The sequence below is a fragment of the Dysidea avara genome, chromosome 6 (genome assembly GCF_963678975.1).
Source record: "Dysidea avara chromosome 6, odDysAvar1.4, whole genome shotgun sequence".
NCBI lineage: Eukaryota > Metazoa > Porifera > Demospongiae > Dictyoceratida > Dysideidae > Dysidea > Dysidea avara.
In genome coordinates this window covers 2271680-2298365 of record NC_089277.1, presented here as the reverse complement: position 1 = coordinate 2298365, position 26686 = coordinate 2271680, and the positions used below count along the sequence as shown (strand labels likewise).

Here is a 26686-nt window from a genome sequence, read left to right as displayed (position 1 = left end):
GACGTCTTTTCTGGGTGGTGTGGAGTGCCCAAATGGCGGTTTCAGGCCTTGTGAAGGACCTGGCTTGGCAAGAATCAGTGGTTTACTGGTGGACAGCCTTATAATGTTGGCCAGGCGTGTTCTCTGTAGATTTTGCTACATATCAGCCACTAAGGAGCCAGCACAGCCCTGTAATCTCGTGTCTGGACTCCAATCGTGGTCTGCCTCCATTTTGAGGCCCATCTTTTGCCCTCCCCGCCACTCCCCAACCTCCACCCCTTTGTGAGCACTCGTGATACTACTTCACTCGTCCAACTGCTCAGATTTTCTATCTTATTTGGCGGGAAACTGTACAAGCAACTACAAGTACTGGAGGTGGCTTGAAAGGTAACAGATTGATGCATCTTTTGTGTAAATTTCATACGCGTGCTTGCTATCCTTGGAGAGTTATGCTGGCTTCAATTCTTTAAAACCGTTTATCTCGAAACTTCTAATGTGCGATTTGGATCGTTTTTCCAAAATCCAGTCACATATATACATGCATAAAATAAAACAGTACATAATAAACATAATACAAGTGATCTTAAATATGGGCCTCAGCGACCTGCACAGCAATTGGTGCCTTAGCAACGGGACAGTGCAAAGTGGACCTGGCACTGCAAATACACATAATTGCAGATCTCAACAAAGAGAAGCTTAATTTACATCTGAACCATCCCATCACTATTCCATAAGAAAGACTGTGCTTAGCACTCAAAAGTTTGGCCAATCTTTTATAAAACTGAGTAGCAGCATCACCCATTCCACCAGTAGTGGTGAAAATTAAAGGAGTAAATGAGGCATACTCTACTTCATAAACCCGTTGTTGGTATTCACGTCTCTTTTCCTTATCATGACGTCGGTATGGAGAGTGTAGGGGATGGTTTGAGGGTGCACTAGAGTTAACAATTCTGACATCAAAGTATGACCTCTCAAACCGTCCTCCCCAAAAACCATTAGCTGCAATGTCAAGCCTTGCATTATCATCACAGTTAGCTGTTTTGTATTGAAGGGTCTCATCAGAAAGAGGCTGAAGGTGGGGTTCAATGATAACATTGTTACAGACCTCGAAAAGTAAGTTGGCAGTTAGATCACACACTTCATTATGTCTCAAAGAAGGAAACTCGCTCTTTGAACAAGACAGAGCATGTTCTATGGTAACAGAGTGACCACAGGCACAGGAAGTAGGGCAAGCAGATGGTAGCCAGTGATAGCAAAGAACAATTGCATCACGAAAAGTAGTTTTATGAAGCACAAAATTATGTGACTTCAATGGAAGACAAGAGAGCCAATTGGATGCATCCTTCTCCTGAGCAGGAACACATGCTGGGAGGAAGTTCATCAAACAAATGATTGCAAATTGAAGTTGCTCTTGGTGGCTCCTAGAGTGAAACTTGAATCGCAACTGAAACTGTGCATCAAGACAGTTACCTATATTTGATGTATACTTGAGAGATAATCAAGCCAACGAGACCAGCATTTACTTCTACAGAGCAGGAACACTACTTTGATGCAACAATCAAAGGATCAAAAACACCAAGGCCTCCTAGCCGCACAGGCAAGGGAAACAGCTTTCTCTCGACATCACCAGGGACAGTTCAACCCAATGCACCAGGAAGGAAAACAGATCTAATAAAATGTTCAAGAGGAAAGAAAAGGTTTGTAGAACATGAAGAAACATAAAAAAAAAGTTTCATTGGAAGGAGAGACCATGACAAAAGCAGCATAGGAAGCATGAAATTGTGTTTGGGCAAAGAGGCTCAAGGTCTACTACATACTGCATGATGTACCATGACGTGATGATTCTTTTGATGTTTATCACAGCGGTGTAGTGTAAACGGTGGCAAAGGTACAGCAGGTTTTCTAAGTATAAACAATGAATTTAGTTTCATAACAATATTTTAACACCTTACTATTGTTCAAGAAAGAAATCTTTGGTACCATCATGATCACCACTGGAATAAAATGGCAGTTAATTTATGGAAGTAGTGCAAGTGAGGGTCAAGTTATAAAAGTATGAATGGAATGGTGTAAAACCTAATGCATAAGTCTTGGAATTTATGGATGCATGCACCATAATAAAAATGAAAGAATTCCATGGTACAAAGAAGTGGCATGGTTGACAAAGAGTTTGTTATGTTTGTTAAAGGTCTACTGATAAAGAAATGGACAAAGGTTAAAAATTCATGTAACTTCCATACTGTAGCTTTGGGTTGTTTTAGAAGTGAGGTCAGCCTGTGCCATTAATGGAACTTTGTTTTTGTCAGTTTGAAAGCCCATTACAGTTTACTGTTAATTTCTAGTTCAATGTTACACATCAAACAATAAAGGAAACAAGCCAAACCATGATCAAGGCCAGCAGTCACTGACTTCCTCAGAAAAACATGGTACAGGTAATGTCAGACTTCGGAGTTACCCGACGTAACCTAAGATGACATGGCAGCTGTAATGAAGGCAAAGATTGGTGAGAATGCAGTCCAGAATACTGTACTACCATTTAGCCAACTGTTGAGAAGTGTAGGAAATCTAATGCTCATCTCCACGACTGGGGTTCAAGTATGCCACCATGCTTTTCCTACAAAGCTTCTAGAAACCAATAAGAGATTAAGAACAGAACCTAGAGAAGAATTTGCAATTGGTTGGGAGCTGGTTGTTCCACTATTAAGTACTGTAGAGCCCTTGATGTCCATTGTGTGTGTTTAATTATCAAGCAGGGGCGTAGCCAGAACCGGGCCCAAGCCCCGGGCATCAATAATTCGAGATACTCTAATAGAGCAGTCAGATTGAGATAATCAGTCTCAGTATTCAGAGAAGCAGTGTAGCAAGCTACGTAGGTAGTTATAATAAGGAGGTGTAGTTGGTGGAGGTGAGATCAAGGGTGTAGCCAGGAAGGGGTTTGTCTGAACCCCTCCTTTCAGAGTCAGAATATTTTAAAACTAAAAATCACATCAAATCTTACAGTCCTGGAGCTCTCCGGTAGCTACTTGCACACTAGTGCTCCTCTGTGCTACTCTTGAGGGTCACATTGCATTAATGCTGAGCTATTCAAACTATTGCATCACATGATCAGTAGCGCATGTGATGTATGGTGGAAATGGCGAAGGAGTGTTGATTGGTTGAAGCATATTACAAGGCAGCAGCTGTGATAAACTTGAGTGGTCGTGTTATACATGTGTTAGGCGAGCACAAACTGTGAATAGTTGATGTATGTTTATCTGATGAATGGTTTGTTTATTTGTCACATGTTGCGGGCACGCAATGTCTCGAATACATTGGAGTACAAGCCAAGTCTAAGTTACTGACCATCAACAGAAGGGCTGACCAAAAATAATGTATACCCGCAAGGAAGTATTGCCAACTAAGCGACTCGAGTGTGGAGGGTTCCCGTGTGCTAGAAAATTTGAAGTTGGCTGTCTGGAAGTGACGATTAAGTTAGTATTAGCTACAATAAGTTTATAGTTTCTATAAGCTGCATAAACAGCAGTGTGTAGGTATTAGCTAGCTAGATGCACAAACAGCACCTTTTAATATTAGGCCAGGCCAAGTTGATTCACAGTTTATCGTCCGGGATATTTGAAAAAGTCATGCGGGCGGGAGGTCATTTTTCATATTTCAACATGAAAAAACATTTAAAATGTAGCTTCACACAGTTGCTAGCTACATACTAATTGCAAGCTTATTTGATTACGTCACTATTTATACTTACTCGTTTATGCAATCTCTCTTTAGAAATCAATTTATTGAAGATTCTAACAAGTCCAGGCCGGGGATAATCATTACGTTTGTTGCACACACCATGTTTCAATATACAAAAACAACTTCGGGAACGTAAGTAATGATATCACGTGAGAAATAATGAATTATGAAATTATTGCTCTATTCCTAAAATCCCATGCGGGTGGTGACGATAAACTGTGAATCAACTTGGCCTGGCCTTACTGCCTAAGGGCAACATTTTGTGTATGCATCATTTTTGTTCAGACGGTGGTCTAGGGGGAAGCACCCAGGCCTTCCCCCAAGAACATTGCACTTGACTTTTGGTTGTTAGCTTACAGCTAGGCCCTGGCATCACCAGAAGTCTGGCTACGTCCCTGTTATCAAGTAATTTATGTGTGGATTTTCATGAAAAAATTTGTTGCTCATACATTACGTCATCTGACATGCTGAAAGTTTGCATGGATATTGGTATACCTTCAGATTTTTGTAAAGTTATGGTGCAAGGCCATGACCAGTCATTTGACCAGACATTTAGTCTAAAATCACTCTATAGAATCACTACAAAAATATTATGTATGTGTAACTAATATCAATTGTAATAGTTTAATGATCAATATAGCTCAACAACTGAAGAAGAGAAAGCTGGTAGCCAGCTCCAGCTTATTTATACAATCACACACTAAGATCAAGGTTACATCATCATGTACAACTAACAATAAACAAATTAACAATTCTAAGAAATAACATCAGTTCATAATGTATTACACATGTCCATGTTGGCTTTATACATGCAGAATTTAATTCCTATACTGGGTATGGTCACATGGTGGGCATTAAACACAATTTTGGGACATCAAGACACACGGTAGTGTGTCGTGCGGCCCAAGAATCCGGCGCGCAACACCCGTGAGTATATTGACAGGAAGAAAGAAAGCGCAATTTTCGCACCTCCGTAGCTCTGTGCTGCCTTGACGAAACAAGATGATTTTTGCTGTGGACACTCCCTCCAACTTCAGTACTCCACATTCCAAATTTGAGCGAAATCGCTTCACGCGTTCCCGAGATATGCGACTTCAAAAATTGGCTTAGTTTCTTCGTTTTTTTTCTTCTTATTTTTCTTCCTCTTGTCGCACACTTACAAAAACTGCTATGAAACGCGAACGCCAAATCCTATTGCCTTGAAATTTGGCACACAGAAGGGGAATATAAAGGCGCATCTCGGTACCAACTTTGGCTGGAATACGATAAACAGGCAAAGAGCTATGAGCGATTATTCACGAAAAATAACACGAATATGTTGTCACGCCTACAGGGTAAACCGCGTATGGGAAAAAGATGAAAATCGGTGGGTGAATAGATTAACTATTGAGCCTCAAACGTTTTGTGGTTTGAAAGAAATCGAGCTAAAAAAAAACCAGGAAGATACAACGAAAACACCAACAGTGTGTAACAATTACACAATCGAGATTAGCTAATAAAAAAACAACTGCTTGCCACGCCTACCAGATAAACCGCTTGGGGTAATGCTTTGAAAATCCTTGTACAGATGGATTAATCATCTTAGAAAGGCTCATCAATGGTGTAGAAGAATCAGACTTAAAGCCACGGAGTTATAACACGAAATCCAACTTGGTGCAGCAAGTGCGAGATCGAGATACTCTAATAGAGCAGTCATCCTAATAGAGCAGTCACCCTGAAGAGAATTCAAGAGATCAGCTAGAAACAAGTAACCTGTATAGAGATCAACTAGAAACAAGTCACCCTGTGGAGAGATCAGCTACAAACAATTCGCCCTGTAGAGAGATCAGCTAGAAGAAGTTACCTTGTAGGGAGTTCATGCAACTATGGAAAAAGATAGTTCAGCTAGAAGAAATCACCCTGTAGAGTTCAGCTACAAAGAAACCACCATGTAGAGAGTTCAGCTGCAAATAAATCACCCTGTAGAAAATTCAGCTACTGTACAAACAAATTGCCCTGTAGAAAGATCAGTTAGAAGAAGTTACCTTGTAGAGAGTTCAGCTACAAAGAAACCATTCTGTAAAGAGCTCAGCTGCAAACAAATCACCTGTACAGAATTCAGCTACAAACAAATCACCCTGTAGAAAGATCAGCTAGAAGAAGTTACCTTATAGATCGTTCAGCTACAAACAAATCACCCTGTAGAGAGATCGGCTAGAAGAAGTTACCTTGTAGAGAGAGAGTTCAGCTACAAAGAAACCACCATGTAGTGAGTTCAGCTGCAAAGAAATCACCCTGTAGAAAATTCGGCCGCAAACAAATTGCCCTGTAGAAAGATCGGTTAGAAGAAGTTACCTTGTAGAGAGTTCAGCTACAAAGAAACTATTCTGTAAAGAGCTCAGCTGCAAACAAATCACCTGTACAGAATTCAGCTACAAACAAATCACCCTGTAGAGAGATCAGCTAGAAGAAGTTACCTTGTAGATCGTTCAGCTACCAACAATTCACCCTGTAGATAGAGCATCCAGAAGAAGTCATCTTGTAGAGTGTTCAGTTACAAAGAACCACCATGGAGATTTCTGTAATCAATATAATATTATGTATTATATATATATAATTTGTACATTTTCTGATAACATATTTAAAGTACATCTACTTCATCTTTTCTTCTTCCTGTAGTAAAGAAAAAAGGTAGGTTAAAAAGTCCCAAAGCCGGCCTATACAAATACAAAAAGAAATGAAATCTAATCCAAAACAGCCAAGCTGTAAAAAAAAGTGTGCGGCCCTCAAAAAGGCTATGGTGAAAAAAGATGTAAAATCCAAGGTGGCGGCCAAGAAATGGCTGTGATGGTAGGTTAATGGTAAAAATTTTAATAATGACAATTCAGATGAATTTTGTGAAGCGGCACAAAATTCACCTGAATTATCATTATTGAAATTTTTACCATTAACCTACCATCATAGCCATTTCTTGGCCGCCACCTTGGATTTCACATCTTTTTTCATCATAGCCTTTTTGTGGGCCGCACACTTTTTTTACAACTTGGCTGTTTTGGATTAGATAAATTAATTATTGTAATATTTGCTAAAATTGATTTGAGACAGTCATAAACTTTTAAATTCTGTTGTTTACTTAGTAGCAACAATATTCATATGGTTAAAACAAGCCATTCTAATTTTTAGAAAATGAAAAATCTAAAATTGCCTTTTTCCACTGATCTCTTCAGTTGTAGTAGGCTGTGGTTAATAGATTATTAACCTATTGAGCTGCAGTACTGCTGGAAGGCTGCATGTGTTGTAGGGTCTGGGATGTGCTTAAATGATCTGTTGATGGTTTGCAGTGACCACAAGCCATACCCTCAACAAACAATGACAGCTGAAGCTGTAACCCGTGCACTTGTCAACCTTGACTTGTGATATGTGTACAACCATTAGCTTTACAAGCATTTGCTATAGTGTAGTATGCACAAGTGTAACTTACAGAGCACTACAATTGGGTATTGTAACTGTTAGTAAAATAGAGTGATAAAATAATTGGATGTCGACTAAATTAAAGTTGGAACCAGTACAGTATTAAAGCACGTTTCAGTAGCTATTGACATTTTAAAAGATTATATACATGGTGAACACCAACTAACCATAATTATACAGTAATAAGAGGTAATGTTGTATGAGTGATAGGTGTAGTGTGTACACTGATAGAAAATTATGAATAATTATTATTTTGATGTTGTGTTTTTGAAAACCACACTAGTAGCAATTGACTGAAATAACTATGTAAATAACAGTGTAGTAGTAATGTAATTGTGTGGTGAAAACTTACAGATGTTGAATGTTGTATATTTTTGCTCCTGATATCCAGTATTGAGAAAATACACTGATATCTGGTATTTCATGGTATCCTTGCAATTAACTAATAATACTTTTAATCAAGTTGGTATTGTTTATGAAAATTAAACAGTCAAGTGTCACTAAAGTTGGATATACCACATTATGACCTGAAAGCCTCACAGTTTACTGTCTTGTAGTCACCACTTAACCATCAACATATAACTTACTTAATTACCAATGACCTGATGTCTGATTTCCCTCGTATAACATAATACAACTAATGGCATTCAATGCAATATTACTGGTATACTTGAAAGTGAAGGATAAGTATATAGAACTCTGGGATTGGGATGGTAACGGAAAACAAGAATGGAAACAACCAATGGAAAATGCTTGATAAGGGTCATCATGTCAATATACAGGTTGTATTTGTAACACAATGCTTCTTTTGCAACAATGTTGGGATCCTTCTGCCACAGCTATCAAAACACTCTAATTGAGCGATTACCTGCATTTAAATTCTCTACTAGAGCAATCAATAATGTTGTCCCACCAGGGACTTGCATTTTAGCCTGTGAATTGATGGACTATACAGTAGCTGGTATAGATTAGGTGTATGGACTAGCTAAATCATCAACATTTAAAGTTACACTGAAAGTTAGCTATACTTTTTTGAAATAACAAATGTAATTCAACCATTAAACATGAATATATTTACAAAGGATTCCAATTAACTCACAGTGCCATTCACACTGCCTGCATATAGATGCAGCAAGTTGTACCTGCAACCACCGATAAAAGTCGCATGTTGAGGTATGTTGAAGCTGCAGTATTTGTAAGTGGCACCAATGAGGATACTACGTACAATATAACCAGTCATAGGGACTCCTCTTGAAGCCTCTTCTGCATACTGTTGCATGTATTTTTCCATCTTATGACTTCAATTCTTACCTGGAAGCAACAGGTGCAAGTTTATAAAGCCTATAAAATAGACACTGGCTGTCAACTAGAATACATTGTGAATCTCTTCATCAGTATTTAATCACTATTTTAAACTGTTTATGGTTTGAAAGGAGCAGCTAACTTTCAGTGTTGTGATTTAGGTAGTTTATACACCTAACCTATGCCAGCTATAACTAGTCCATCAATTCATAGGCTTTCAATGACAGTCTCTAGTGGGATAGTTAAAGAAAACATTCTTGACTGCTCTGCTATAGCATTTCGATAAATTTAGTGAAAGTATCCATAATTGTTGCAAAGAAGCTTTGTGCTGTAAAATCCAACTTGTATACTGACATGATGACCTTTATCACGCATTTTTCTTTGGTTGCTCCCATTCCTCCTTTCCATTCTCATTCCATCCCCATTGTCCATTCCCATCCCATTTCCAATTTCCTAGATCATATTACTGGTTTGATGACAATACCACAGTCTCAGTAGTTCATCCAGTAAACTGCCAAACTAAGGTCGAACAGATTTTGATTCTTATAATTATTTACTTACTGTTATTATTCTTTTTACACGTTATATACTCAAACAACAAACTGAGACAATGTACACATCATACTCATACAGTATGTAACTCAGTCTGGGAAAATTAGTCTTATCACCTATTTAAATTATTGAGGACTAAGTCTTCAGTGTGTTGTAGGTTGCCAATGGATGAAGCTACAGTACGTGTACCAATTTTTACACCAATTCCTTGTCTTCAAGAGCATCCACTGTACAAGTAGCCAACAGCTACGTTTGATGCCATTTTAGATAGTTTCTAAACCATGGTTGACTGTAGCAGGTGAGCTCCAAATGGGGTGGGCTGGAGTTGAGCAAGGGGCTGTATAAACAATTAAAGAGAAAGGCATAGAGATGAATCAGGCCAGGTTATGGGCCATTCAGGTATCAAAGCTGGCTAAAATGAAACAACGTTTACATCACAGGTCTTTATTCAATACCTCATAACTTTTCAGCCACATACAGCCATCCCCAGGCTGGCCAGAACTTCATTATGGCCTCAGACCACTTGTACAGATTGCCACTGTGCTTGGGAAAAGTAGCTAGCAAAAACAGACCACTCAAGTCTAAATTATGAAATTTGATATTCATGTAGCTTTGTGTTATTGGTGAAAAATCAAATCTGATATCATGGGCAATAAGACGTGTTTCCCAGATCCACTCAAATATACTAACTGCCCCTGTGTTACGTGAACAGGTTTACATGGGCACAAAAGGCATAGTCCATGGTCAGTATGAAGTGTGTTTCTGCATCATCAGACCAAAAATTTCCACACTTACTGTATGATAAACTTAATGAGCCAGCTTTTGGCAGCTTACCTACATAATATCAATATGCCATAGACAGCATCCAACTTATTTATGTACACAAATGAAGATGTGGTAGTGTACACTCATTCACAGATACACAATGTAGGCTTATGCCACAGTGTGTGGGTGGATCAAACACTGTTGGAATGGTATGTAGTTATAGCATGTTATCCAGTAAGATGTAGAAAATGTTATACAACCAGTAGTAAAGCATCAATTAAGGGATTGCTTTAATGGGCTTATTAAACCAGGTGTATGCCCACAGGTAACTGTAGGATAAATATGGGCACTCACTAGGGGGCAATTGGAAACAGTGGAAATGGAAACCGGAAAAGGAAAGTGGAAATGGAAAATGGAAATAGTCAAAGCATCAAATAAATGTACCCTAGAGTAAAACCCTTGTTTAGTGGCCACTTCTTAAAGACCACCTTCTTATAAAGAACACCTCTGTAAAAAGACCCCATTATAAGTAGTTCTCAAAGATGGCTAAGGTCACCTTTTATAAAGATCACCTCTTTACAAAGACTACTTCTTCACATTGCAATAATAACTAGGTTTCAAACATCCTGTCACACTGCTTTATCAAAATAGCTAAAAGACTAGGCTCTTTGTTGATACAGTAGATTGTAGTGTACTAGCTACATTTCACTTGCATGGGATATTTTGTGTGACACATTCTGGTACCATAGTATGATCTATGCTGGTACAAACTAAGTGATGATGGTATATGACTTGAGTGAAGTGTGGACAAAAGAGATGACATTGATTTTAGTCATGAAATACATGTTTGAAGCTTGTGAAATATTACCATGTAATGAGGTGGCCTTTATCAACGGTGACCACAAAGTGGTTCTTAACCATCTTTGAGATCTAATTACAATGTGGTCTTTGTACAGAGGTGGTCTTTATAAGAAGGTAGTCTTTAAGAGGTGGCCACTAAACTAGGGTACATTTATATGACAATTTCACCATTTCTGTTTTCCATTTCCACTTTCTGTTTCCAGTTTCCATTTCTACTGTTTCCAATTACTGTATTTTTCCAAGACCTTGCTGCGTACAAAGCACCATGCACTAACAATGCGTATGCATCTGACAAATAGGACAGTGCTGATTCGGTTTTGTGCGTCGTTTTATTCAGTTTAGTACTGATTAATGACTAACACAAGTATTAACAGTACATTATTTAACTATCTATCACTTAACTTACAAATTTTGTAACTCGCATGCGTGCACATTGTTAGCACATGGCACCTCGTATACCGCAAGATCTTGGGAAAATACAGTACCCCTCACCAGGTGTCTTGAAAAACTTGTGTGATAGCGTGTGTATCTGTCTACACATGTTTCAGGCTATATGGCAAAAACGTTTTCTGTGAATGAAAGCTATTTACCCATAATGTTTTGGTGCATGAAAATATTTTCAAGGGATCCAGCATATAAAGTGTTGAGGAAGAAGATAGAAATTTTATGGATTTAGCAAGTTTATTTATATTTTTATATTGAATAATTTTTAATATAACTTACATGTAAATAAGATTTAAAATTCCCAGTTGTACTCTATTACAAACACCTTCAATGTTGGAGGTTAAACTTGTCCATCAACTAATTGCAATTGTAACATTTATTTGAAGTTGTTGTGATGGTATATACCCATCTAGTGTAATCCATCTAATATTACATGGCCAGATGACAACATTGCAACATACAGCTGCAGGTAGTCCCCTGAAGGTACATTAACACTGTTAATGCTCCATTATTAGTAGAGCAGCTAAGCAACAAGTTTTGATGAAATTGTTCACTTTTGTGATAAAAGAACCAACTTTTCTGTGGAAGTTGAGTAAGGTATACTAAATCATTTGAGATACAGTGCCAAGTCACAATCACTGCCCTAGGACATGTTTGAAACTTTTAAACTAGGTTATAAGCACATTTCTAGCTGGTCAGGAAACCATACAAGTGCACTCAAAATTTTTGTTTTATGTTTAAATAACAAGAATGTGTTTCAAACTTATAGTTGCAGAAAATCTTTCAAAATGTGGCAAAATAAACTGCCTGTAAACACTTCTAATGGAGCCAATATTACAGTGTAAAAGTACAGGCTCAATCCAATAGAAATTATATTACACATCTATGGTTTCATATAATATACCTTGACCCTCCATGCATTTTAACATTGCAAGCTGATGATGTGGATGTACAACTCCATTGTTAAACTTTTGGGTTTGGTAAACTTTTAATTCACTATTAAATACTGTTATGGCTTCCCAAATCCAATTTTAAACCAGGCGCACGCCCACAGCCGCCTTTGGGCGGCTGTGGGCGTGCGCCCGGTTTACTGAAATTGTTTTCGTAAAAGTGTGTGTGTACCTATCTACCTATCTATCTACGTATCTACCTATCTATGTTTGTCCATACGCACCCACGTGAGCAAAATCGTTTAATAAAAGTAAAAGCAGCTTTTACGTAAGAAGTAAAAGCAGCTTTTACGTAAGAAGTAAAAGCAGCTTTTAAGTAAGAAGTAAAAGTGAAATGAAGTCTGTATTAAACTTCTGCACAGGGGAACTTTGCTCTGAGGTGGTTTCTTTTCGACGGACTGAAATACGGGTGTGGTGACTTTCCTCAGACTACCTTTCCCTTGAGGTTTTCAGGCATTTAGCAACTGAAAAACAACGGTGCAGGCCTCAAAAGGGGGCGTATCCCTTACGTACGCGAACGAAAATGAAGAGCAGCTTTGAGGCTTTGTAGAGGGAATTTGTGGGGAAAAACACGTTAGTCACACTATAAAACAGTTTAGAAGATAGTTTTGTGCGTAATATGTTGGTAAAAGCGGTTTGTTTAACAAACGCTTCCTTAGCAGTGCATAGCAACGTAATTGAACGAATTACGAATATTTCATGAATTACGAAATACGAGAATTGGCTAATAATATTATTGCACAACCCAAAACTACCCTATTGTAAAGTAGTAATACATAGTTAGTTAATTCATAGTAGTATATACTGTCTATAGTTAATTCCAGATTAGTTAGCTAGCTGCATGGCGCCTGGTTTTTAGAAGTAGCACAACATCAACTTGTTAAAATTGGTTTTGATTGTGAGGTACTTTGAGCATGATATGGTTGGTAATTTTAATGGCACCATATCTAATATGAAATATTATGAACCTAGCAAATATTGTGCCAAGTTTGGTGCTTTTATATAATGAAAAAGTGAGCGATGTTTTTTGCTTAGCTGCTCTACCATTATGGTGGATTTCACACTTTACCACACAACCACAGCAGTTTCACCATGAACATAATGAATGCAATCAAATATAGCTAACACTATAAAGACCATGACTGGTGAAAGTGTCACTTTGTAAGGTAGTTTTCCTTAGGGTATTCCCTATGTGTTGCAGTGTTGTGTTCCCAATGGTTGCTAGTAAGAGACCACCACTATTTAACACTGACCATTTTCAGTTCTTAGTATAATGAATATTTTATCACATGTTAGACCATCATTAATAAATTCCTGTACATAGCATAATCAAATATGGTAATTAATAAAGCATACAATGATGTGTGGGTATACAATAATGTATTGTGTATTACAGTTAATGATAAGATTGTACAGTATTGTGCAGTATGATGACGTGCCACATTACTGCTGTTGTCTCTTTTCATTAATAGAAAAACTGGACCACCCTTCATTATGCTGCATTGCACGATCAGCCTGATGTTATTAGAGTACTACACGAATATGGAGTAGACATCAATTGTCAGGATGTGGTTAGTTGTTAGTATACTGTAAAGTTTGATGAGAATTTGGTAATTAATGAACAGAGTTAAACCAAAACAGTCTAAACTTTTCCTTCCTTTATTAGTTTTATTACTAAATGTAACATTTCCTCATCAATTAAATGTTCCCATTATTATTGGTTAATGTTAACTGAGCCTTAGTAACATAAATATGGTGAACGTGTAACCTCTCTAATAGTCATGTACTGGGACAACCATATTTTCATGTTAAAAACATGTTTGGCACCTGAATTTTGCAGAAGATTGTCCATGCTTTAGCAAGGAGATGCATCATTGTAGTAGGTATAGTATGGAGCAGGAGGTCTGGCCTCCACAGAAGCTAATGGTATTAATTTTATACATTTCAGAGTTGAAATTTTTGGTTTTATACACAAATATCTAAATCTTTACATCACGCAAGTACTGAACATGAGTTGTAAGAAATCAGTAGCTAACAGATTATGTCACAAACTATATAACAGTAATTGGTTATGAGACTAAAGTAAATTGTCATATATTATGGCATACAAAGGACCATGTGAATTTCATTTACAAACAACTACTAATAGGCTCAGTGTGCCCATATGCATGGTACAGTTACAAGTTTTTATACTCAGCAAAAACTGCTCAGGATTCTTAATAGTGTTGTGGTGACTGTTCTATTAATTTTTCTACTAGAGTATCTTGATCTTGTATAAAATTGTGTTCATATTTGAAATGGGGCATGTGACCCATGTGACCCCTATGGATTAGCCATTGACTAGTTGTATGTGATATTTTTATAATATCATAATTATTGGTGGCTCCAGGAATGTTGTTAACTGGTTTCCAATCCAGACCTGAGGTAATTCCAGGACTAATTATATATCATTACATAGAAAGGAAGACCTACAACTGTTCTTAACTGTAAAGATTACCAATTAGGATTTTTAGTTGTACTGATACCTATACCTTATAGAGCCCATACCAGTTATACTGACCTGATATTTGTATATTTTTTATACACAGTGAATGTAGCCTAATAGTTATTACTACAGGTGTAGTGATATTTTAGTGTGCTCTGTATAATATTAGTTTGGAGAAAGCAAATGTGTAGTATAGCTACCAAGCACACAATATTTCTACCCGGTTACCTATAGTGGTGTGATCTCTATTACATTATCCAGACAATTAGGTACGACATTTTAATGCATGCTACCTCAAAGACTTGTCCAGATTACTGTTGAGTTATCAAGATGGCTGGTACAGCAGATTATTTAATTTATCCTAGTGGTGCAATTCTTTGTTCTTAAAGTGTAACAGCTACTGTTTCAGAAAATGTAGTGGCTATTCGTCCGGTTCTGGACACCGATTTTACCAGGCTATTCGTCCATGTGGTCCTGTTCCTGTGGTACCATTTGTCCAGCAGTGTCACCCATAACTCGAGTATCAAATACACTAGTTGTATGAAGATAAGTTCTTGGGTGAGTTTGATGCGGAGCAAGCAAAGCAAGGGCCAACCCTAGCTTGCCTTGAACTCACCCAAAAACTTTTCTTCATACAGACAGTGAAAGTCATCATTGTGCTTAACAGGTTAACATCATGTTAGCATTAGGGTTACGGCCAGGGTTTGGTCTCTTCTTCATTGCGTATTCTTCTTATATAAGGAGAGAAGTAGGTAGCTGGGAGCCATGTAGCACAGTGGTTACAATCCTTGCCTCAAGTCCTGGGTTCGATTCCCGGACATGCCATGATTTTTGTTTTTTTGTTTGAGGATCCCTTTTGTCAAAGTTTTTTTATTCACGTGAACCGAATCACATGAACTGAGCCAGTCCAGATGAATGGCTTGGTAAAATTGGCATCCAGAACCAGACAAATAGCCACTACATTCAGAAAACTCAGTAGAATATTTTATGAAAACAGCAGTAATTATGCACAAGTATGACTCTTCATAATGCTGCACCTTATAGCACAATTAATAGAGAGGCTTTCTGTGTATATGTAGTGAACAAGAATGCTTTATAATGGTGCTAATACCTGCCATAAAAAAAAACAACTGTTGGTAGCAATATTGGTTCTCAAAGCATTTGTACCAAGTACTGATACAGTAGAAATGGCCAAATTGTCAACCATTACAGTCACCAATCCAATTTGTGGTATACCTCTACCTTACTGTGTAGGCACACATATCAGTTTAGGAGGTACGGTAAGGAAATTTAAATTGTCTAAAGTGAACAAACTCAGCAGTTTGTTATAATACTAGTACATTTGAAATGTTTGACTGTTGTATTACAGTGCCAGCTCTATTAGGTTGACTACTGTATTAGAGTATAGCAATCTTGATTTGCTTGACGAGTTTTTGGACACCACAGAAGCTCCCCTGGACCCACCCTGATAATTTACTTGTTGAGTGGAGTTGTACCAATAATGGGGCAGTAATTTGTAGACACCACAAAATAAGTTGTAATATTTTGTGTTCTTACGAATAATACTGCTGGAAGGCTGTTGGTGTTTTAAGCTCTGGGATGTACTAGAGTGGTTTGTCAATGATTTGCAGTGACCACAAGCCATACCCAATGACAGTTGAAGTTATATCACATTTTTCAGCCTTGACTTGTGGTATGTGTACAAGATAGCTTACAAGTATTTGCTGTAGTGGAGTATGCACAAGTGTAACTTATAGAACACTACAACTGGGTAACAGTTTACAGACAGTAAAAACCTAATAGCTAAGTTTGTATCACTAAAACTCTACTGTACCAAAAAGCACTCAGTTTTCTGTTAAGCAATACTGACATTTAAAAGGACTACACAGTGCTCTCAATAGTTTGATAGCTGGCTTGCATACACAATATATAGTTAATTATTTGGGTAAAAGGAAGGCTCAGGGGAACAATAACTGACTATGTACAGTAATAAGATAATGTACGGTAATGTTGTATAATTATGATTAAAATTTGATGTTGTGATACTGTGACAATCACACTAGCGGTAATTCACTGTGGTAATAAAATTTGTGTGATGGAAACTTAATCTAATCCAAAACAGCCAAGCTGTAAAAAAAGGGTGCGGCCCTGAGAAAGGCTATGGTGAAAAAAGATGTGAAATCCAAGGTGGTGGCCAAGAAATGGCTGTGATGGTAGGTTAATGGTAAAAATTTTAATAACGACAATTCAGGTGAATTTTGTGCCAAGACCAAGCAGCACCAATTCACCTGAATTGTTGTTATTAAAATTTTTACCATTAACCTACCATCACAGCCATTTCTCGGCCGCCACCTTGGATTTCACATCTTTTTTCACCATAGCCTTTCTCAGGGCCACACACTTTTTTTATAGCTTGGCTGTTTTGGATTATATTTCACTTCTTTTTGTATTTGTATACCCCGAAGCTGGCCTATGGCCGGCTTTAGGGCTTTTTAACCTATCATTTTTTTCTTTACTACAGGAAGAAGAAAATATGAAGCAGGGTGATTTCTTTGTGGCTGACCTCTCTGCAAGGTGATCCTTCTAGCTGATCTCTCTACCGGATGACTTGTTTGTAGCTGAACTCTCTACAGGGTGATTTGTTTGTAGCTGAAATCTGTACAAGGTAACTTCTTCTAGCTGATCTTTCTACAGGGTGATTTGTTTGTAGCTGAATTCTCTACAGGACGATTTGTTTGCAGCTGAACTGCTGAACTCTCTACAATCAAGAGTACATAATATAAATATTATGTACTCTTGCTACAATGTAACTTCTTCTAGCTGAACTCTCTACGGGTGGCTTGTTTCTAGCTTATCTCTCTATAGGGTGACTTGTTTCTAGCTGAACTCTCTACAGGGTGATTTGTTTGTAGCTGAACTCTCTACAAGGTAACTTCTTCTAGCTGATCTTTCTACAGGGTGATTTGTTTGTAGCTGAATTCTCTACAGGGCAATTTGTTTGCAGCTGAACTCTCTACATGGTAGTTTCTTTGTAGCTGAACTCTCTACAATGTAACTGAACTCTCTACAGGGTGACTTGTTTGTAGCTGAACTCTCTACAGGATGACTTGTTTCTAGCTGATCTCTGTACAGGATGACTTGTTCCTAGCTGAACTCTCTACTGGTGATTTGTTTGTAGCTGAACTCTCTTACATGGTGGTTTCTTTGTAGCTGAACTCTCTACAAGGTAACTTCTTCTAGCTGATCTATCTACAGGATGACTTGTTTCTAACTGAACTCTCTACAGTGTGATCTGTTCATAGCGGAACTTTCTACTTGGTGATTTGTTTGCAGCTAAACTCTTTGCATGATTGTTTTTTTGTAACTGAACTCTCTACATGGTAACTTCTTTTAGCTGATCTCTCTACAGGGAAATTTGTTTGTAGCTGAATTCTTTACAGGGTGATTTATTTGAGCTGAACTCTCTACATGATGGCTTCTTTGTAGCTGAACTCTCTATTAGGTACCTTCTTTTAGCTGATCTGACTACAGGGTGACTTGTTTGTAGCTGAATTCCCTACAGCATAGGCGGCGGAAAGGAGGGGGGGGGGGGGGGGGGGCTAGGGGGCTAAAGCCCTCCTCAGAATGATACCACGCCGAAGTTATCCTTCTTGGAGTGGGGCTGAAAACCGCTATAAAGATCGAGATACTCTAATAGAGCAGTCACTCTAATTGTGTAGCGAGCTATGTAAGGATTATTATGTAGTTTATCAGCTATTAATGCGTAGCTGGTGAGGTGGGCAGCTATCGTCAGCTGGTTGCGACCTTTTTTTTTTTTGGTCTCACCATACTAAACCAGAGACTAAGTCTGGGTCAGCCCAGCCCCCCTCATATCATCTACTTCCTCCGTCCCTGCCCTACAGAATAACTGTTACCAATAATCATCTGGTTGGCTGAAATGTTAACTCTGTTGAGAAAAAAATCCACTTTCAATTTTTAGCTGTTTTTCAGGATTCAGCTCAATGTGAACATACTATAAGCCCCTGATAATTTTATAGGTAGTTGTCATGTCCATTTGTTTTCACCTGTAGTAAAGGGAAGGTAAGTTTAAAACTTGTAATCTCATAAATCTGGAACCATCTTGATAGCACATGTTTGCACTGCTTCTAATGCTCTAATGTCCTTTAATAGGTAAGGATTCCAGATTATAGATGCATAATCCAAGTGGGGTCTAACAAGGCTGATGTGCAATATACGAAATACTGTTAGGGTGAGGTGAAGAAAAGTACACTTGATTATTCCAACCATTCTGTTGCCTTCATGATGGAAAGGCTGACATGCTTTGAAAATTTGAGATTACTTGAAAAGGTGACGCCTAAGTTTCGTTCCTCACTATATTCCTGAATCTCCATGTCGTCAGAGTCAACTGTAAAAGTGTGTAGCTATCACTACTTGGAGAACCATCTGAAGAACCTAGTGACAGATACTTGCTTTTGGGGATGTTTAAAGATCCCTGCCAAGTCTTATTCCACTGCATAAAATAATCTAAATTGTTTTGTAGCATAGTATCCAAGCTACAAGCATATGGTATTGTTGGTAATGTACTTTCATGGATTTATAACTTCCTTAGAAATAGGACACAAAGAGTCTGTGTATATAAGAGGGTCGTATTCTAATGTATCTCCCGTTATCAGCAGTGTACCGCAAGGAAGCATTCTGGGCCCAACTTTGTTTTTTGTTTATATCAATGATTTACAGCATCTAATCATATACAGTGGACTTTTGCCGATGATATAACTACCGTCCAATTTTAAGTGATGTTGACTATATTAATCTTTGATGTGGTACTTTATCTAACCCTTTTTGATAGTCAAGATATAAAATGGCAACTGGTATTTTATTTTTATCCAGGCACCGAGTCCAATCATTTAAAATCTGAGTAGCTGCAATTCACATGACCTGCCAGGATGAAAACCATACTGATGGTCATTAAGCAATGAATTAGAAGCAAGGTGTTGCATAATATGGTCTTTGATAATAGATTCTAGCATCTTGCAAACTACTTATGTCAAGCTTTCTGGTCTATAATTGCAAGTGTCAGTCTTGGATCCTTTTTCATGAATAGCAGCTACTGTGGCTTCTCTTCATGTGTCTGGTAAACTTCCTTCCTTCAAAGATTGATCGAATATAAGGGTTAGAGGGGTGATGATACTGTGGAGAACATTGTTCAAAATGCAAGGATAACACTGGTCTGGACCAGCATATGTATGAGGTTGCAATCTTTGTAGTTGTAGTAAAACATCATCAGGTGTTATTTGTATGTCAGAAAGGGTTGAACTAAAGTACCTTACAGGTAAGGTGGGTATAGTGTTAAGATCCTCTCTAGTAAAAACCCTGCAAAAATAATCATTTAACAAAATAATTAGCAACATCATTGTCATTGTCAGTAAAGCTACCATCCCTCTGTTGCAGCATAGGAATTCCAGGTTTAACTCTTAAGGTTTGATTAACATAGATCCAAAATCTTGGGATTAGTTGAAATACTGTAGGATAATTATTCAAGTTAGTTAATTTCTATTAGAATAATTCGACCGTTCTATTATAATTCATCTGACTGCTCTATCACATATCACAGTACCGGAATAGTATATTTGCATTCTGTAACTTGCTTCATGTTGCCAATCAAATGCTTACTAAGAGCTGAAAATTGCAACTCCATAGCACAATGGTACAGAAAGTTATGAGTGATGGAAGTTTAAAAAAGTAGGCAAAAATCATGTGCCTACATGCCCTATTATCGCAGGCCCGGTTACATATGCTCCCTGACTGTACTTCACTCTCTAGTAAATTTAGTGTACCCAAGTTTTGTCTCCTACTGTAGGTGTGAGCATTGTCATTACTAGTAGTATCACATGTGGCCAGTAGTGTGATGGAGTTAGTTGTTCTAAGTGTGTTGGAATCAGGATTTTAATAAGTCTAAAGTTTTTAGAGTTTGTTCTGCACAACTATAAACATTCTGTTCCAATTGATCTAGTAAACTAAGGCTTCACCTTAATGATTAACGATTAGTACAAGTTTGGTAGTGAAATATTTGAATATTTATTTGTTGACAATAAAGTGTTCATTTTGATCACTACAATGGAATATTCTGTGGTCCATTACAGATAATCTTGTTACTCTATGAACAGCTGCTGTTGACAACTTTCAGTTATGAAAGCCATTAATTTCATTATCCTTGTTGTTTTTCTTACTACAGTCTTAAATTATTTCTCAGTAATTTCTGATGTATTACACCAGCTAACACGCTTAGTGTTCGGATGGCTTAGCCAGTGGCGATTCTAGACCAGACCTACTGGGGGCCAAGTAGGGCAAAGTATGACTATTGTTATATGGTTGTAATATAAAGTAGAAGTTCAGGGGGGTAGAAGTTGCAGGATTTTTGCAATTTGATGGCTTAAAACAACCTAAAATGTATACTAAAACATGAAAAATGGTAAAAATACCAATGTCAATCTATACTGCAACTTTTCCCCAAGATATTTCAATGTTTATTTTTAAGCAGGGGAGGGGGGGGCATGGTCCCCCCTTAGAATCACTTATGGGCTCAGCACTCTGCTGCCATATTAAATGTGTAAACTATTTCCAAGGGGATTTTATGATAAAGTTACAAAATAATATGCTATAACCCATAATTATATGCTATGTATATTTATAACTTGGTCCATTGATATCCCACAGGTAAAATTTTGTTAGTTAGTTAATATTAATTTTATCCATTGCACAGTAGTGGTAACTAATTTACTGTACACAGTGTGTATGTTATATTGGAGTATTTTGTACTCTGACAGCAAATTTACTTCAAATATGAAAAGAATTCCAGTAGTTTCATATAAATAAAAAGTAATGAAATAAGGAAGGTTACCAACACCTCCACCTACAGTATATTACTGTGCATTTGATTCATACTTTAGTCATAGGATAAAATGTGAGTGGCTGAGCAGAAAACCACCATTATTTCACATTCCTCAATTCCTTTTACTGTTTTTGTGTTTCTATAATAACAAAGGAGTGGACTGCAAAAGTTGTAGCCATTTGAATTGAATAATCTTGGAATTACAGTGCTTCATACACCAACCTTTATGGAAATAAATTACAGATGTGCTTGAACAGGAAGATTCATCAAGGTATAGTTCCTTTTTTAAATTATTATTTACCTATGCTGTACAACTTCAGAACTGAAGAAAAATGTACAGACGAATCACAAAGAAAAAATAATTCAATACAATAAGTAAATTATAATTTAATTATAGATTTAAATACTTCAAGTGAATTAGAGTCTTTAGCTAGGTTAGGTAAATCATTCCAAAGTGAAATCTGTGCTGGAAAAAATGAGGACTGATATGAGGTCTTTGATGCTTGCAATGATAGGAGGTTAAAAGGATGATAATTTCTTGTACAGGAATATGTTGCAAAGTTAGCATACAAATCAAATGGGATATCAATTTCATTGTGGATAATTTTGTACATCATGGATAATCTTAATTTTAATCGTCTGCTTTCAAGTGATTCCCAGTCCAGCTTTTCTATATTGCTACAGTACATTTGCACAAACAAAAAGGGACATTTTAAATATTGATAGTAGATTTTATTTCTACTACATCATAGACATTCCAACTTACCATGAACAGGCAAAGTATTGATTGGAGCCTTGTTTCACTGTGTACTGAAGTGATAAAAACATGAACAATTTTGGCACGCAGATTTAAACACAGTGTGCATAAGTAGAATTTTGCAAACATGGTTCCACCAGTCACAGGTGTAACTGCAGGTACGTGGCACCTCTATTGTTTCATTATTTTATACTTCCTATGATCAATCCCCTATTTGAATTCTTCTTTTACTATTTATTTGTGAGATTTTGTGAGTAGTGAACCCATGCATGCCATATCAAAGTAAGAATGTCACCAGAGATATCTTGCCAAAGACACTCCTAAGTATCAAGTACTAAAAACTGATATGGACACATTTTGCTTTGTTTCTATACAATATGTACTGCCAGTCAAGAAGGTCCTCTGCAGAGACTACAGATATTATCCATTTTGAATGTACTACTCAGCATATGTACTACCAGAAAGTCAACACCTATGTGGTAGTAGGGAAAGAAATGGGTCACTAAGGAGAACAAAGGTAAGTATATGACATGCATTATATGTAGCTGCTGCTGCAGTTGGCATAAAGGTATGTCTTGGGCAGAACCAACATTGAATGGCAACAATATCAAACCTGTGGTATTAGCCATGAGATGTGATGTCTGAAGGTGATGTTAGTAAGAGTTACTGAGTCAATCAAATAAAATTTTGTTAATTATTTTAATACCATAAGTTGAAAGTGTTTGGATCATTTTGAAGTTAACTTGTATGCTTAATATATACTACCATACTGTGTGATGTACCCTTTTTATTGGCATACAAGTGTATATGGGCCTGCATCAAATATGCCAGCATAACAGAAAGCATATTAGGCTAGAGTTCTATATAAGCATAATGCTAGCATAATGTATATACACAGTAGGTGCATATTTCAAACTATTAATTCCATAAAAATAGATTAATACTCCCTAATGGAGCAGCCAGTGAAAACTGCAAACTGAAATAGAGATTGTACATAGCTTCTTAGCAACACTTTGTAGTGAATACTCTAGTATTCACTGATTAAAATGCTCCAATAAATGTTGCTAGCATAATACAAGCATAATGAAAACACTAAAAAGGGTAATACACTTTACGTCAGTATTTGGGGAATTTCCTGAAAAAAAAATATTTGGACAAAATTTTGAGTGCATTTGACTCGGGCCTAATCAAGTGTCTTTCCTCTCACTCATAAAATAATTATAGTTGATATGACAGGTAGTGTATTTGTATGTAATAAATTCAAACAAGCATTTATTTATTCATTTAATAGAGTATCCTTTTTCATAAAGTAGTTTAATTAAACTGTCATTAATTTTATCATTAGGATAATTGACCTTTAGGTAAGGTTTCAAGTGATCCACTCTCTACTATTTAAATTATTCTGAATGAACCAAATCATGTCACTTTTAATTTTAAATTTTAGTAGAAATCAACCATAGACATAGTATACAAGATCTCCCCTGATCTACTGTACTTTTGCTCTATGTGATGAAAGGATGAAATCTACAAAATAACTTTGATCCTGGCAGCTAGAAAATTTTAAGGTTTATACTGCTCAATTTTATTTTGCTGAAGAAAACTCTGGACTATAATATTATCAAATATTACACATAACAAATGTAATAACAAGTATAAGGGAATTCACTATTACTCACCAAACGTTTGTCATTTACAATATCAACTGATCTACGCTATACTCTGTATAAAGGATGCTTTTAAATCTTCCTATTATTGTTTCTAACTATTTCTTCACCTATTTTATCCTTGAAAATTATTCCCCAAAATATCCTTAAGTGATTCCTCAAATACAGATGAATAAATCTGGTTTCTTCTGCAACTGTAGAGGCCATTACAAGTGACTAGCTTAAAATATCAAGACACTGTAATAATTATATTTTTGGTTGACTACCTTATTAGGGTATACTGTAGGTGAATTCTCTGTAAGAGTATCTCAACCTCTTAATACAATTTATGGTAGCATCGCTTGAAAAGTGTCTCTAAGAGATTTTTATATTACACTGCAAGTAAAATTATTTCTGAAAATTGTTCAGAATTATTTCTGATTTTTAGCACCTATTAGTGCAAGTCACCAATTATCAACAGATACCAATTATCAGCACCTATAAAGTATGCGGACTGCAGTGTTTATAGAAGCTACCCAGTAACACTGTGGGCTATCATACCCTTTAAAACATTTCTTACAATCATTTTCATTCAGTGATTATGATCCTAAAAAGCTGTGCTGGTTAACCATGATGTTGCACAAAAGTAATCTTGTATTGGAAACCACTATGCATTTTCCTCTAACCTTCTTATCTCTTGAATGGCTGGCCTTATCTTCTGTGAAATCCAAGGACTGTATATCCCACAAATTTATCACAAAGAACTAATGAGGCAGCAGAGATGTATTATTACTCATGAAACTGCACAGTCTACTGATAATTGGTCAGTCACTGTGCTGATCATAGGTACCTCATGTTGATAATTGGCACATGGATAAGCATATGATTTCACTTATAACATGTATGGGCCATAATTAAACTTTAGTGCACGAATAGACTGAAGACTGCTCTAGTGAATAGTTCAAACCACAACTTCATATGTCATTGCAAATGATGCCAATAAATGGGAACTCACACTATTCTGGAAATTCTTCAGACATATTCTGTGGGTCCATACTATGTACATGTGCTTTAATATTGTGTATAGAAAAGTTCCACACTTTGCTACTAGCTACAGTATAGTAGGTTTTGTTATTCAGGTTATCACTTTCTTGATTTACAATTAATAGTCAGTGATAAACACGCAAGTAACTATTCTCCATACCAATACAAGTGATGTTTACAAGATCACATGATCACCTTACAATACTTACTTGACAGAACTACACATTTAGTATCCTGTCTACTCCTTGTATCACTGATGTGACTATAATGGATTATAGTAAAAGAATCCACCACTATTAAATACTGATCAATTTCAATTCTATTATAATGAATGTTAATTGTATCTTTGACCATCATTAAGAAATTCTTGTACATAATACATCCATAAAATTATGGCTAAATATGGTAAATGATAAAATATACAATGATGTGTGGGTATTTTCACAAGATGTTTTAAAATGATAATAATAATATTGTGTAGTATGGTGATGTGCCATATTACTGTTGCATGTTGTCTCTTTTCATTAATAGGATAACCAGACCCCCCTTCGTTATGCTGCAAGTGGCAACCACCCTGATGTTATTAGAGTTCTACATGAATATGGAGCAGACGTCAATTGTCAGGACAAGGTTAGTTGTCAGTATACTGTAAAGTGGTAAAGTTTGATGAATTTGGTAATTAATAAACAGAGTTCTCATTATTGGTTTATTATTACTATTTCCTCAACAATTAAATGTTCCCACTATTATTGGTTAATGTTAAACTGAATCTCAGTATCACATATAAAAATGATGAAGATGTGATTTCTCCAGTAGTTTTGTACTGAGACAACCACGTCTTATTGTTAAAATAATCATGTTTACATCTGGATTCTGCAGATTCGTGCAGAAGCTTGTCCAGTCTTTAGCAAGGGGAGTACCATGCTATAGTAGGCATAGTATGGAGCAGAGGTCTGGCCTCCTCAGAAGTTAAAGGTAATAGTTTTATACATTTCAAGATTGAAATGTTTGGTTTTATGTGCAAATAACTAAAGCTTGGTAACATCTAAATCACACAAAAGTTGAACAAGAAATCAATAGCAAACATACTCAGGCTAGGCTCAGTGTGCATGCCCATGGGGCTACAGTTACAAGTTTTAGTACATAGTAGAAACTTTGTAGGATTCTTATAGTGTTGTGGTGACTGTTCTATTAATTGTTCTACTAGAGTATCTTGATCTTGTATAAAATTGTGTTTATATTTGAAATGGGACATGTGACCCATGTGACCCCTATGGATTAGCCACTGACTAATTGTATGTGATATTTTTATAATATCATAATATTGTTAAGTGGTTTCCAATACACACCTTTGGTAATTCCATGGTCTAACTACATATCATTGCAAGGCCTACAACTGTATTTTATTGTAGTGAGGTTCCAATAAGGATGTTTTAGTTGTACTGATTTACCTGCACCTTAAAGAGCCCATAGCTGACCTCATACTAAATGTAGATAAAATAATCTAATCCAAAACTAGCTAAGCTGTAAAAAAAAGAGTGTGGCCCTCCAGCTATGGTGAAAAAGATGTGAAATCCAAGGTGGCGGCCAAGAAATGGCTGTGATGGTAGGTTAATGGTAAAAATTTTAATAACAACAATTCAGGTGAATTTTGGTGCTGCTTGGTCTTGGCACAAAATTCACCTGAATTGTCGTTACTAAAATTTTACCATTAACCTACCGACATAGCCATTTCTTGGCCACCACCTTGGATTTCACATCTTTTTTCACCATAGCCTTTTTGAGGGCTGCACTCTTTTTTACAGCTTAGCTGTTTTGGATTAGATT

At 36.8% G+C, this 26686-nt stretch overlaps 1 protein-coding gene across 1 annotated transcript in view; it reads left to right on the top strand.

The window, feature by feature from the left end:
- LOC136257887 (ankyrin repeat and protein kinase domain-containing protein 1-like) overlaps window positions 1-26686 on the top strand; it is a 199304-nt gene that overhangs the window by 35613 nt on the left and 137005 nt on the right. The window contains exons 3-4 of the mRNA XM_066051210.1: window positions 13511-13609; window positions 25391-25489. Of these exons, the coding sequence (XP_065907282.1) occupies window positions 13511-13609; window positions 25391-25489 (198 nt within the window). The remainder of the gene's footprint in view (window positions 1-13510; window positions 13610-25390; window positions 25490-26686) is intronic.